The sequence below is a fragment of the Thamnophis elegans genome, chromosome 1 (genome assembly GCF_009769535.1).
Source record: "Thamnophis elegans isolate rThaEle1 chromosome 1, rThaEle1.pri, whole genome shotgun sequence".
NCBI lineage: Eukaryota > Metazoa > Chordata > Lepidosauria > Squamata > Colubridae > Thamnophis > Thamnophis elegans.
In genome coordinates, this window is record NC_045541.1 from 170,572,171 (window position 1) to 170,585,885 (window position 13,715).

The following is a 13,715-nucleotide window of genomic DNA, read 5'->3' on the forward strand; positions in this document are numbered from 1 at the left end:
GAGTTAGTGCTTGGTCAGTCCACCCTTTTATGCTTAGTTAACAGTTCCTAGATTAAGCCCTGCCTTGTTTGAATGATGAATTTATAGTTGTTTGGTTGCATTGCAAGGTATTTTAAAGCCCATGTTTGGATGCTGTCTGTTTATTTGCCTTGGCTATTAAAATCTGTTTACTAGTTTGGTTTCTAAATTGTGAATTAACTGGATGGGATGGGGTTTTGTAATTACAGTACAGTGTTTTTTCTGATCTGCACACACCTCAGTAAAAGCACGTAATTGCAGTAATATGTTTTTGTTGTTATTAGTCCACCTTGGCAAAATAAATACAGGTGCACATTTTGTGCAATCCTCGCAATTTATCCGATGTCTTGTGGCGCAGTTGTGTTTTCCTTGGCACCTTTTCCCTTCTGCAGCCTGACCTGACCTTCTTCTTCCCACCCTGGCTTTCTCTTCTTAGGCGGACACCCTGAAAGAGCGGTACCAGAAGATTGGCGATACCAAGAGAGCCACACCCGTTGAAGTGCTGTGTGAAAGCTTCCCCGGTAAGGATCACCGGCAACGCAGAGACAGTATCTGGTTTCACTGCCAGGAAGACAGATTTACATCATTCGAAAAGGAGGAGGCAGTTTATATCAAAGGAGAAAGGGTTAGGTTAAGCTCGGTTTACAGTCAAGGGTTGCGCTCAGCGGTGGGATTCCAAATTTTTTCCTACCGGCTCTATGAGAGTGTGCTTCGCACGCACGCAGCACTCCAAAGGACCGCCCTCAGTGTCAGCGTTGGTGAGCTGAGCTGTTTTTTAGCGCGAATCAGCTGAGCTAAAAAAACAAGGGAATATAGGACAGTGAACGATGGGAGCAGGTGGTTGGGGACAACCAGAGGTGATATTTGCCGTTTCTCCGAACTACTCAAAATTTCCGATTACCGCTGTTGTGCTGTAGAGCAGCTCTGCTGGCTGGAGAATTCTGGGAGTTGAAGTCCACAAGTCTTAAAGTTGCCAAGTTTGGGAACCACTGCTGTAGAGTGTCTTTGCTCACCATTCTGCCTGATTATTTGGGTTTTTTTTTAAAAAAAAAAATTAAATGTATATGCAACCCATCTCTTGGATTACAGCTTCTAAAATATTCTGGGAGTTGGGGAAAGCGGTTCCACCACAAAACCGCGTTCGACTAAACCGCGCTCGACGAAACCGCGTAGCTGACTTCATCAAGAGGGCGACAACAGCGCGGAGACAGAAGCACGCTGTAAACCCTAAACCTAAAATTAACCCCTAAACCTAACCCTTAACCTAACCCTAAACCTAACCCTAAACCTAACCCTTAACCTAAACCTAAACCTAATCCTAATCCTAACCCTTAACCTAAACCTAACCCTAACCCTAAACCTAACCCTAAACCTAACCCTTACCTTAAGTTGAATCGGCTTGCTTTCAAAGCGCTATTTAAAGCGCCCTTCTTTTCCGCACTGGCTGTTGTCGCCCTGTTGATGACGTCAGTGACGCGGTTTAATCGGGCGCGGTTTAGTCGAGCGCGGTTTTGACGGGTCACGGGGGAAAGCTACTCTCTTCCATTCCGCTCCGTTTGGTTTTCTCGTCCATGCTTTTAAATAACGGTCAGCAGAATTTCTGTGCTGCTAAACATGCACAGTCCTGTTTGGGCTCTTTCGTTGTGTATCTAAAATGTTTTGCATTACTAAGCACTTGGTGGTTTATCCTGGTAAGTCCTTCTGGTTTGGGTGTGGATGGGGCTATTTTGACTACCTAAGCAATGGAAACCTAAGGTTTGATAGATGACTAGAAACACCCAATACAACAGCTGTTCCCTGAGGTAGACTTTGCCTTTTTAGCAGCTGCATCACACAGCTGGCTTATGTTTAACTGTGCTTGATAAGGACACCTAGATTCCTTTTACATGTATTATGGCCAAAACAGTTCTCCTCCCATCTTATACTTAAGCCTTACATTTCTTCTTTTATTATCAAGTTTATTTGCTGCCCAACTCACGATTCAGGCGACTCTTGATTGGCTTGTTGTTAGTTGCGAAGTCGTGTCCAACCCATCTCAACCCCATGGACAACGTTCCTCCAGGCCTTCCTGTCCTTTACCATCCTTTGGAGTCCATTTAAGCTCACACCGACTGCTTCAGTGACTCCAGCCAGCCACTTCATTCTCTGTCATCCCCGTCTTCTTTTGCCCTAAATCGTTCCCAGCATTAGGCTCTTCTTTGCTGGCTGAGGAATTCTGGGAATTGAAGTCCGCCAGGCTTAAAGTGGCCAAAGTTGGGGACCCCCAGTCTAAGTCAGTGATGGTGAACCTTTTTCGCCTCGGGTGCCAAAAGCACGTGTGTGCGTGCTATCGGGCATGCTTGCGTGCCCACCCCATGATTTAATCCCCCCCCGCGCCGTACTTCCTGTGCATGCACGTGTAACACCCCCACCCCGCCCCCCTGCTGCCTCAGACATTCGCACATAGTTTTCTTGGAGCCTGGGGAGGGTGAAAATCCCCCCCCCCCCCGAGGCCCAGTTTCTGACTTCCAGAAAGGTCCGCTTTTCACCCTCCCCAGGCCTCCAGAGGCTTTCTAGGAGCCTGGGGAGGGCGAAAAACAGCCCAACGCGCAAACTGGAAGTTTGGGAATGGACTTCCGTGTTGCCCGTTGAGCCATTTTTCTCCCTCTGGTGGCTTCAGGAGGATTCAGGGAAGCCTCCAGAGAATGAAAAATGGCTGAAAATCAAAGCCGAAATCAGCTGGCCAGCGCTCACATTGTGTGCTGGAGATGACAGGGCAACGCCTCGCGTGCCCTCAGAAATGGTTGCGGGTGTCACCTGTGGGAGGTCTAGTTTATATGGAATCTTCCACGTTTGTGCTTTCTGTAAACTTTATAAGTGCCCCCTCAATTCCATTGATAAAAATGTTCAATGGCAGCGGTCCAGGACTGAGGCCTGTGACATTCCACTCAGTGTTTCCCTCAACTGTGAACCCATCTAAACACTGGTACTTTCTAGCCCATATTTCACCTTTTGTGAAGACAAATATTCTGAAACATTCTGTCAGAGTCTTTGCTGAGCTGCACTATGTCTGTGGACTTCCCTTCATCTGTTAAACTGAAAATTATGTGAACAAAGTCCATAAGGTAACATGACATGGTTTGTTTGTGAAAAAAATCCAGGTTGCTTCCTGTTAAACTGTAACAAGGCTATGCAGGTGCTCCCGATGTACAGCTTGAAAATTTATTTGAAGCTCTTACCCACAGTAGATATCAAGCTTACAGAATAATAAAGTTGGAAGGGACCTTGGAGGTCTTCTAGTCCAACCCCCTGTTTAGGCAGGAAACCCTACATGGCTTCACACAAATGGTGATCCAATATTTTCTTTAAAACTTCCAGTGTTGGAGCATTCACAACCTCTGGAGGCAAGTTGTTCCACTGATTAATCGTTCTAACTGTCAGGAAATTTCTCCTCAGTTCTAAGTTGCTTCTCTCCTTGATTAGTTTCCACCCATTGCTTCTTGTCCTGCCTTTAGGTGCTTTGGAGAATAGCTTGACTGCCAGTTCTGTAGTTTCTCTCCTTTCTCCTTTTCAAAGATGGAAGTGATTTTGCTCTCCTCTAACCTTTTGAGGCCTCATCAGTCTTCCAGGAATTCTCAAAACTGACTGAAAATGTGATCATGTTCACTAAATTTGAATTCTTATCCCTTCTTTGCCTGTCCTAAGCTTCAGTTCCTTACTTCTCCACCCCATCCCAATAAGGTCAGCTGAGGTGGCGCAGTGGTTAGGGTGCAGTACTGCAGGCCACTTCAGCTGACTGTGATCTGCAGTTCAGCGGTTCAAATCTCACCGGTTCAACGTTGACTCAGCCTTCCATCCTTCCGAGGTGGGTGAAATGAGGACCCAGACTGTGGGGGCGATATGCTGACTCTGTAAACCACTTAGAGAGGGCTGAAAGCCCTATGAAGCGGTATATAAGTCTAACTGCTATTGCTATTGCTATTTGTATTTAAATAAGGTCCATTTGTATTTTGGGAAAAGACAATAGCAAAATAGGAGGTAAAAAAATTCTGGCTTAAAAAAAAGAAGCCACACACAACCAGGCACCCCATAAATGCTACACGTAGAATAGCCCAAAGCACACATTCTGATGAGAGAGGAGTTCCCTGAGGATGGGCTCCAGTATGAATCCCAAAGCTCGAAAGATTAAACCCCTTGTCCCGGTGACCGACCCAAGTTTGATCCTGCAACATTATCCCGGGAGACGTGTATTTTGCCTTCATTTGTGAAATCCAGCCTTCTCACCAAAGCACAACATCACCTCATCACTTTCTCGTCACAACAGACTTTTACTCTTTTGGGGCTTCCTTTTTTAATAACATATTCCAAGACAATTTGGGGTGTTTTTCATCTCTCGCAACACTCAGACCATTTTTAGCTTCTCATTGTACTCTTGGATTGTTTTCACTTTTTATTTCTCATTTATGTCCTTTCCCCCACCCCTCTCTTCAGCGTTTTTAGAGAACACTGCATCTGTCCACTTCTCTTGTCTTTCTTTATCGGGGGTGTGGGTGTTGTTTGTTCAGCATCTCATTTCATAGCCAAGAAAACAAACAAATGGATCGTCAACCCAGAGTTGACAATCGCACCAAAGATCAGGCCCAAATTGTCATCTTGGACACGTTATACGAAGGCCTAATTCTCTGGAGATAGTTGGGAAGAAAGAGAAGAGGATGGGCAGCAAGAGGATGGATGCCTCAATTATAGCAGTGATGGATGCACTGTTGGAAAATCTGGAAGACCAGGTTGGAGACATACTCTCCTGGGTAAAAGCCTTTCGCTAAGTGTCAACACCATCAAATCATTTCATTTAGTAGAATTTTTCTTGTCCTTTGTCCTTCTTGGACACTTCAGGATTTATAATCTTTGGATCTGACCCACTTTCCCTGGAAGTGATCAGTTCAGCTCTTCTGAAGCCTGAAAGGGAGGTTTGACTCTGCTCAATTCCTCCTCCTCCTCCTCCTCCTCCTCCTCCTCCTCCTCCTCCTCCTCCTCCTCCTCCAGAAGATATCAAAAATTCAAGGATAACACGATCCTTTCCCCCAAAAGTACCAATCACCTTAAATTCTTCAACTAATTCTTTTTTTGTTGGTGAGGATTAGATTCAGGATTAAATGAGAATTAAGTCTGCCTTGTTCGTTCTTCTCTCTTTTGACAAATAAAGCTGGCGATAAGAGAGGGCAGGACTTTGTTTAGACCCCTTGACTCTCGGCAAAGTTAGATTCCCAGAAGGATCATCATGAATGATTGCATGCCTTTTTGAAAAATATTGATGCCGAAAGATCTCATCTGTATCTTCCGCCTGTCCAATTGGTCTATAATAGATTATCGCAGTGATTCCAAGTGTTTATATGTTGCTCCTTTTACAGCATTCTAACCAAGATACTTTTTAGCAGGAATTCCATTCTCTGATTCCTCTATAACACTCCCACCCTTCCCCCCCCCTTGGGTCTGCTCCTTTGGAATCAATTGTGGCTTTCCAGGATTGTGTGCCAATCATAAATATCATCCCACTAAGTTTCAGTAATACCTGCACCATTGAATTTGACTTCCCGAGTCCACATCTCTACTGCACCATTTTTTCCTCTCCCAAATACTGTACAATAGAAGCATCTGAAGTTTTGGGTACCACCCACTGGCATCTCTGTTGCAATGTCCTACAAAACTGAGTCCCCACATCCTGACCTCATGGTCTTCCAGCTTCCTTGGGCCCCAGTTCATGATTGCATATTCCTTGAGTTTTGCCACCTTCCCTCTTTTGTTCTAGTTAACTGCCCTCCTTGATGAGATTGGTAAAGCTCCTTGCCCAAATCTCCTTCCCTGTTTTGTAAGAGGTATCCCATCTCTTCCTGGGAATCCTTTGTGAGCATAATGTACAGGTAGGCCTTGAGTTACAACCAGAGGTGGCATTCAGCCGGTTTGGACTGGTTCTGGCGTACCAGTAGTGGAACTTTTGAGTAGTTCGGAGAACCGGCAAATACAATACCACCTCTCGCTGGCCCCTCCCTCCCGCCCCTCCCTGTCCTATATTCCCTTGCTTTTTACCTTATCAGCTGATTCGCATGGCACAATGGATTAACGCACCTCAGCTGAGCTAAACAACAGCTCAGCTCACCAGCGCTGACTCCGAGGGCGGTCTTTTGAGTGTTGTGTGTGCGAAGCGCACTCTCATAGAACCGGTAGGGAAAGATTTGGAATCCCACCACTGGTTACAACCGTTTGTTTAATGAGTGAAGTTACAATGGCAGTGAAAAAGGTGATTTATGACCGTTTTTCACACTTACGACTGTTGCAATATATCCACGGTCAGATGATCAAAATTTAGGCGCTCGGCAACTGACATGCATTTATGAAGGTTGCACTGTCCCAGTGTCATGTGATCATTTTTTTGCAACCTTCTGGCGAGCAAAATCAATCGGAAAACCAGGTTCACTTAACAACCAGGTTATTAACTTCACAACTGCAGGGATTTAACTTAAGAACTGTGGCAAGAAAGACTTAACAGTCTTGCTTAGCGACAGAGTTTAAGCTCAATTGAGGTCATATGTTGAGGACTACATGTACTCTTATTTTTGTAGAATCCAAACCATTCTCAGCACCATCATTTGGGCCTCCAGTTCTGACTGAGGCTTCCCAAGAGCATGAAGTAAACTCCTTGTCCTACAAAAAACCCTTTTATTAATTGACTGTGAATTCTGCTCATTCACATCCAGCAAAGTCTTTCAAGGGAGGATTTATAGTCACAGGCCTTATCTGGCTTGGAGAACTGACAGGTCGATAACTGCAAAACCTGGCAAGGAGTCTCGGAGAGTCACAAACCAATTAAGCGAACTAATTGTCTCCTGCAAACTCCACTCCCCTTTCACTCCTCTATTATTTCCTCTGGGAGGGGCCATTCACTGTCCACCTGTGGCCTTACTCCCAAGTCGACCCCTGTTCTTTAGCTGTTCCCTTCGTCTGGCAACTCTGCGCATGCGTACACTGGGAACAGGCTCCAGCTGTTTGTCTGCCTCACTGATGTCTGACTCTGAAGGCAGCTGACTGCTCTGTCCCCCTCTCTGCCTCTGATGCAGAGCCCTCCTCTGAGCCTTCCCCAGACTCCAGGACTGGCCCATGTTCCTCCCCAACCTCCTCACTGAAAAAAATCGGTTGCCAGCTCCATTGGCCACTGGCGGGCCACAACACCTCCAGTTGGTGACTTCCACAATGAAGAAGCATAATTTTAGCTCCAATCTATCTCCATAGTTGCCGCCATCTTCATTTTATTGAGCTTCACATCTGCATTTTTCCTCCTTGCTTGAGTTTTAAACAGCCGCTGTGCCTTTTTCTTTTGCAGAGGAGATGGCCACATACCTCCGCTACGTGCGACGTCTGGACTTCTTTGAAAAGCCAGATTATGACTATCTACGGAAACTTTTCACTGACTTGTTTGACCGGAATGGCTACGTCTTTGATTATGAATATGACTGGGCTGGGAAACCTTTAGTAAGTAGCAGCCTGGGTGGAGAAAAATATAGACACAAACACATAGCCTTTTTGTTCAGGAAGTGAACTGGGGTGCTATGACAGGGGTCCCCAACTTGCAGGCCACAGCCCACTACTGGGCTTGAGCCATTTGGAACCGGGCAGCAAAAGTGCCGTGTAAGCACATGTGCACACATCCCCACTTGTACAAGCAGTGGCGAGCATGGGCGGGCTCCAGTTGTGTGAGTGGTATGTGCGTGTGCCCCAGCTCATACAAATGGATTTGTGCATTCCTCCCTGCTCACACTGAGCCATCCCCACCCTCCAGTTCAACCAGAAATGTTGGGGAACTCTTATCACATTTATAAGCATAAAAAAAAATCCATCACCCAAATGCTGTCAAGAAATGTGGCAAATATTATGTGGATTGTTACAACACTTCTTAAGAACCATATTATGATCTGGAAAGTAAGAATAGCTTCTTGATGGCCAAGGTTGATCTTTTCCTTTAAAATGTAAGAAACCTGCTGCTTCTTGCAACGTCTCAATTATGAATAGCTGACACAGTGTCTCAGTGGCTAAGGCGCTGAGCTTATCGATCAGAAAGGTCGGCAGTTTGGCAGTTCGAATCCCTAGCGTCACGTAACGGAGTGAGCTCCCCTTACTTGTCCCAGCTTCTGCCAACCTAGCAGTTCGAAAGCACATAAAAATGCAAGTAGAAAAAATAGAAACCACCTTTGGTGGGGAGATAACAGCGTTCCATGCGCCTTTGGCATTTAGTCATGCCGGCCACATGACCACGGAGACGTCTTCGGACAGCGCTGGCTCTTTGGTTAGAAACGGAGATGATCACCACCCCCTAGAGTCGGAACAACTAGCACATATGTGCAAGGGGAACCTTTACCTTTACCTTGTACAGATCGTCCTCAATTTATAAACACAGCGGAGCCTGTCCATCACAGTCATAAGTTGTGACAGTTGTAAAATGGGTCAGTTGTGTGGCAGTCATTAAGTGAATGCCACGGTTTTACATTTTATTTTGTTAATTAAATTTATATGCAGCCCATCTCAATGTCAAGAGATTCTAGGTACTTGTTAAATGAATGCCATGGTCATTATATGATTTTTCCATGGATGTTTTTTGCCGAAAATAATGTAAATGCTGGATTTGGCCCAAACTATTGCGAAATGCAGTCTTGTAAATTTGGGATGCTGCAGACGGCCATAGAGGGCAGCTGTGTTGCTGGGCATTCGAAGTTCAGTCAAGTGGCTGCTGGGCGGATCAACTACAGGAACTTCAAATCCGGGTTGTAAGTAGCCCAAAGTTTGGTCTGTGATAACTTTGAATGGTCTCTAAGCAACTAGTTGTAAGTCAAGGACTACCTGTACACTGTACACTCTCAGAGGACATGAAGTGTTAATACCACTTTATAATGCCTTGATAAGGCTACATTTGGAATACGGCATCCAGTTTTGGTCGCCACGATGTAAAGAAGATGTGGAGACTTTAGAAAGAGTGCAGAGAAGAGCAACAAAGGTGATTAGGGGACTGGAGACTAAAACATAAGAAGAACGGTTGCAGGAACTGGGTATGTCTAGTTTAATAGAAAGAAGGACCAGGGGAGACATGATAGCAGTGTTCCAATATCTCAGGGGTTGCCACAAAGAAGAGGGAGTCAGACTATTCTCCAAAGCACCTGAGGGTAGGATAAGAAGCAATGGGTGGAAACTAATCAAGGAGAGAAGCAGCTTTGAACTAAGGAGAAATGTCCTGACAGTTAAAACAATTAATCAGTGGAACAACTTGCCTCCAGAAGTTGTGAATGCCCCAACACTGGAAGTCTTTAAGAAGATGTTGGATAACCATTTGTCTGAAGTGGTGTAAGGTTTCCTGCCTAAGCAGGAGGTTAGACTAGAAGACCTCCAAGATCCCTTCCAACCCTATTCTATTCTAAGAGGAAATGAGCAAATATTGGATCTGTTATTCAGTATTAACAGGTAGTCCTTGACTTACAATCACAATTGATCCCAACATTTCTGTTGCTAAGCAAGAAAATGGTTAAGTGAGTTTTACTCCATTTTTGAGCTTTCTTGCCACAGTCCTTAAGTGAATCACTTCAGCTGTTAAGTGAATCGTTCAGTCTCCAAAAATATCTGGCTTCCCCCATTGACTTTACTTGTCAGAAGCAGGCTGGGAAGGTGACTAATGGTGATCACACCGACCCTCCAGACAGTGCAACTGTCGTAAATACATGCCAGTTGCCAAGTGTCCAGATTTTGGTTTTGTGACCATGGGGATGCTGCAACGGTCGCAAATGAGAAAAACTGTCATAAGTCCCTTTTTTCAGTGCTGTTGCAATTTCAAACGGTCATCGAATGAATGGCTGTAATTTGAGGACTATCTGTGTTGGAATGTTTGTTTCTTCTAGCTGTCGAGCATATGATTGTAGGCAGGCAGAATAAACAATTAACCTGACTATTTCGAGACATTTGATTCTCTTTTCTGGGGGAGAAGAGCCATTTGTTCTCCTAGAACAATGATGCTGAAAGGTGCACCTGCATGTCCAGGCCAGCTTTGGGTTTTCAGCCACAAACGGCCCGGAAAATGGCTCCGAAAACAGCCTATTTTGGGGGGGCGTTTTCCCACACTCCAGCGCCTATCAAGACCAGCTGGCCAGGGCACATGCACACCGGGAAGCAGACGAGCAGCTGGCGACAGTGCGCATGCCCACAGAGATGGCTCTGTGTGCCACCTCTGGCACCCGTGCCATAGGTTCCCCATCCCAGTCCTAGAAGACCTTTAACATGGGTCACATTTTAAAGTCTGAATTGGTGGAGATCTGAAAACTCTGAATGTTTCGCCTTGTTTCTTCCTCCTTTTTCCAGCCAACCCCTATTGGCACAATCCAGAGTGACGTACAAGTCCAGCCTCCAAACAGGGAGAAAGCACAGCAGTACATCAAACAGCAGGTAACTAGTGTTTGATTTATTGATCTATTGATCTCTTTCTTAGGGTTGGAATGTATTTAGGTGAGTAACTAAATGAGAGTCAGATCACAGCTTTAATTTGTGCAGCAAAAGCATAAGGCAAGGGTTCCCAATCTTGGCATCTTTTAAGAGGTGTGGACTTCAATTCCCAGAATTTCCCAGCCAGCCATGCCAAGCTGGCTGGGGAATTCTGGGAGTTGAAGTCCACATGTCTTAAAGTTGCCAAAGAATGGGAAGCTCTGGTACAAGTTACTCTGACAAGGGAGGCACAACCTGGAAAGGGAGGCTTGGTGCCACCTGGTGGACAAAGCCAGAGATACCTTTGTCTCCTGGAAGTGTGGCTAAAACATGGCTTGATCTGGAGACACCTGTTCTTGATCCAGAGTAATGGTTCTTCATACTGATAATGGTTGGGATAGATGATCCAGTTCTCTCCTTCAGTTTTGGACTTCAGCTTCCACAAGAGAGCCAGTTTTGCACAGTGGTTAAAGCACCAGATTAGAAACCAGAAGATTGCGAGTTCAAGTCCAACTGTAGCCATGAAAGCCAGTTGGGCCAGTCACGCTCTCTCAGCCCACAGGGTGCTTGTTGTGGGGAAAATAGGAGGAAGAAGGAGCATTTGATAGGTCTGCCCTCTTGTTTATCAAAATGGTTCTTTATAAAAAATACCCTGTTTCCCTAAAAATAAGACCTCTCCAGATAATAAGCCCAATTAGGCTTTTGAGTGTATGCACTAAAATAAGCCCTTCCCAAAAATATAGCAACACAGCAGCAGCCATGCGGTGACCACACTTGCCTGCTTCCTGCACCTCAAAAATAATAAGACCTCCTCGAAAATGCCAAGCGCTTATTTTGGGGGTCAAAAGAAAATAAGACCCTGTCTTATTTGGGGGGAAACATGGTAATAAATGCGGGATATAATAAATAAATGAGTTCTAACTAGTATGGCCAGCAGAAAGATATCATGGGGGCTGTACATCAAAACATCTGCAGGGCTATCCTTAACTCTCACTGCACAGCAGGGTCATTTCCTACCCTGTCACCTTTAATTGGAGATGCCAAGATCGGAACCCAGGATCTTCTGCACAAAAGCAGATGCTGTACGTTTTTGATACGGATATCCATTCTGCTGCCTTTCTCTATTGGTCTAATTGTCGGTTCCACCACAAAAGCGTGTTCGACTAAACCGCGCTCGACTAAACCGCGTAGCTGACGTCATCAAGAGGGCGACAACAGCGCGGAGACAGAACCACGCTGTAAATGCTAAACCTAAAATTAACCCCTAAACCTAAACCTAACCCCCCTAAACCTAATCCTAAACCTAACCCTTAACCTAACCCTAAACCTAACCCTAAACCTAACCCTAACCCTAACCCTTAACCTAACCCTAAACCTAATCCTAACCCTAAACCTAACCTTTACCTTAAGTTGAATCGGCTTGCTTTCAAAGCGCTATTTAAAGCGCCTTTCTTTCTCCGCGCTGGCTGTTGTCGCCCTGTTGATGACGTCAGCGACGTGTTTAATCGGGCGCGGCTTAGTCGAGCGCGGTTTTGGTGGGTCACGCTAATTGTCTAGCGACTGGTAAATCATAGTAACACTATCTGAGCCACCATTTTGGAAATATGCAGGTGTTTTCCCCCACCTCAATTTTTCTAGTCCTGCTGAGAGATGGCTCCCTGTGCTAGGAAAATGTTAGCAAGACTGGCGCCTGCCACTCTTTCTATTATTCTACTTTGCCTCAGATCAGTGGTGGGTTGCAGGTGGTACATCCCGTTACAGGCGTTCCGGAGCCTGCCCAGAGCACAGGGTATCATTCCGGTATGGTGCTTCCGAGGGCCCACCTGAGCTTCTTAACTCTCCTTTAAGTCTGTGCCGCTTCCTCGCATGTGCACGGCGCGTACAGCAACTACGCGACGCTCCGCCGAGCATCTGGAGCGTCACGGGGGCTTGCGGAGGCGTCGCAGGCAGGTACGCGCGTCCATGTGGGTGACGCCGGGCCCGTACCAGTTGGAACGGGATCCGGAACCCACCACTGCCTCGGATCTTTCATTGCAGCTTAAAGAAGCCAGTGATTGGGTCTAGCCTAAGACCATCCACCCAGCATGTTCCTTTTGGATCTTTGGCCTGCCAAATAAATCCCTTCACCATTGGCCAGGCTGATGGTGGTGTGTTAATGGCTTGTTCATTACAAGTTCCAGCCTTTGGAAAGCTTCTTCTAGAATAGTGATGATGGCAAACCTTTTTGGTACTGAGTGCCGAAAAGGGAGCACTTTGCCGAAAGGGAACACCGAATGCCGAAAAGGGAGCACTTTGTGCGGATGTTCGTCTGGGCTGCAACCAGGAAGGAGTTGCCCAGGGGACATGCACCCACCGGAAAATGAACTCATGGTTTCTGGCGCGCACCTGCAAGACAGCCAGTAGGTCCTCCGGTTACTGCTGCGCATACGCACATGCTGATCAGCTGGCCGGTGCGCGTGCTCCCGGCGGAAAATGGGAGACCAGTTCTGCTGCATGCATGTGCTCCAGAAACCCAGAAGAGGAACGGACGATGCACATGCCAGGTGACATGGCCCCCGTGTGCTACTTCAGGCCCTTGTGCCATAGGTTCGCCATCACAGTTCTAGGACTTCCAAGGTGCAATAGTGAATTCTATAATGAAGGATCCCCCTTTTTTTTTTCAGTCACTATATATCACCAACTCTTTTTCTTGGAGGACCTACTGGGCTGGGCTTCAACATGGCCTCAGAATTAGCACAGAGCGGCTAATAGGCAGAATATGGTTTAACCCACAATTAACCAAATGCTGTTTTAAACTAAAACCGCCATTTTCTCATCCCAGTATGGAGTGAGTTCTGTTTGTGCTGTATAGACGTCAACTCCCGAATTTCAGGAATTTGAGGTTGAAAAACACAGGTTTATATTAAAATATAATAAAACAACAGGCCTTTTGGCCATGAGTTGAGCTGAAGGGTGCAGTCAAAATGTTCAACAATCTAAGCTAGCTGATTAAGGCAGCCTAATGCCATCAAGACCAAATGCTCTGCAGAATACAGAAAGTATTAACACCTTTCTAACATGCAAGAGTTGGAGCCAAGGAAGATGTTTTAGAGGGGGTGGCAGACACTGAAATGATGCCAGGCTCCCATCTCACTATTTCCTGTAGAGTGGAAATCTCCCATATTTCTTCCCTTAAAGTTCTCAGGAGTTAGAACAGTGTTTCTCAGCCT

At 45.9% G+C, this 13,715-nt stretch overlaps 1 protein-coding gene across 1 annotated transcript in view; it reads left to right on the plus strand.

Annotated features, from left to right (window-relative positions):
• CSNK1G2 (casein kinase 1 gamma 2) overlaps positions 1-13,715 on the plus strand; it is a 132,456-nt gene that overhangs the window by 105,133 nt on the left and 13,608 nt on the right. Inside the window, exons 8-10 of the mRNA XM_032209282.1 lie at positions 455-539; positions 7,373-7,521; positions 10,387-10,470. Of these exons, the coding sequence (XP_032065173.1) occupies positions 455-539; positions 7,373-7,521; positions 10,387-10,470 (318 nt within the window). The remainder of the gene's footprint in view (positions 1-454; positions 540-7,372; positions 7,522-10,386; positions 10,471-13,715) is intronic.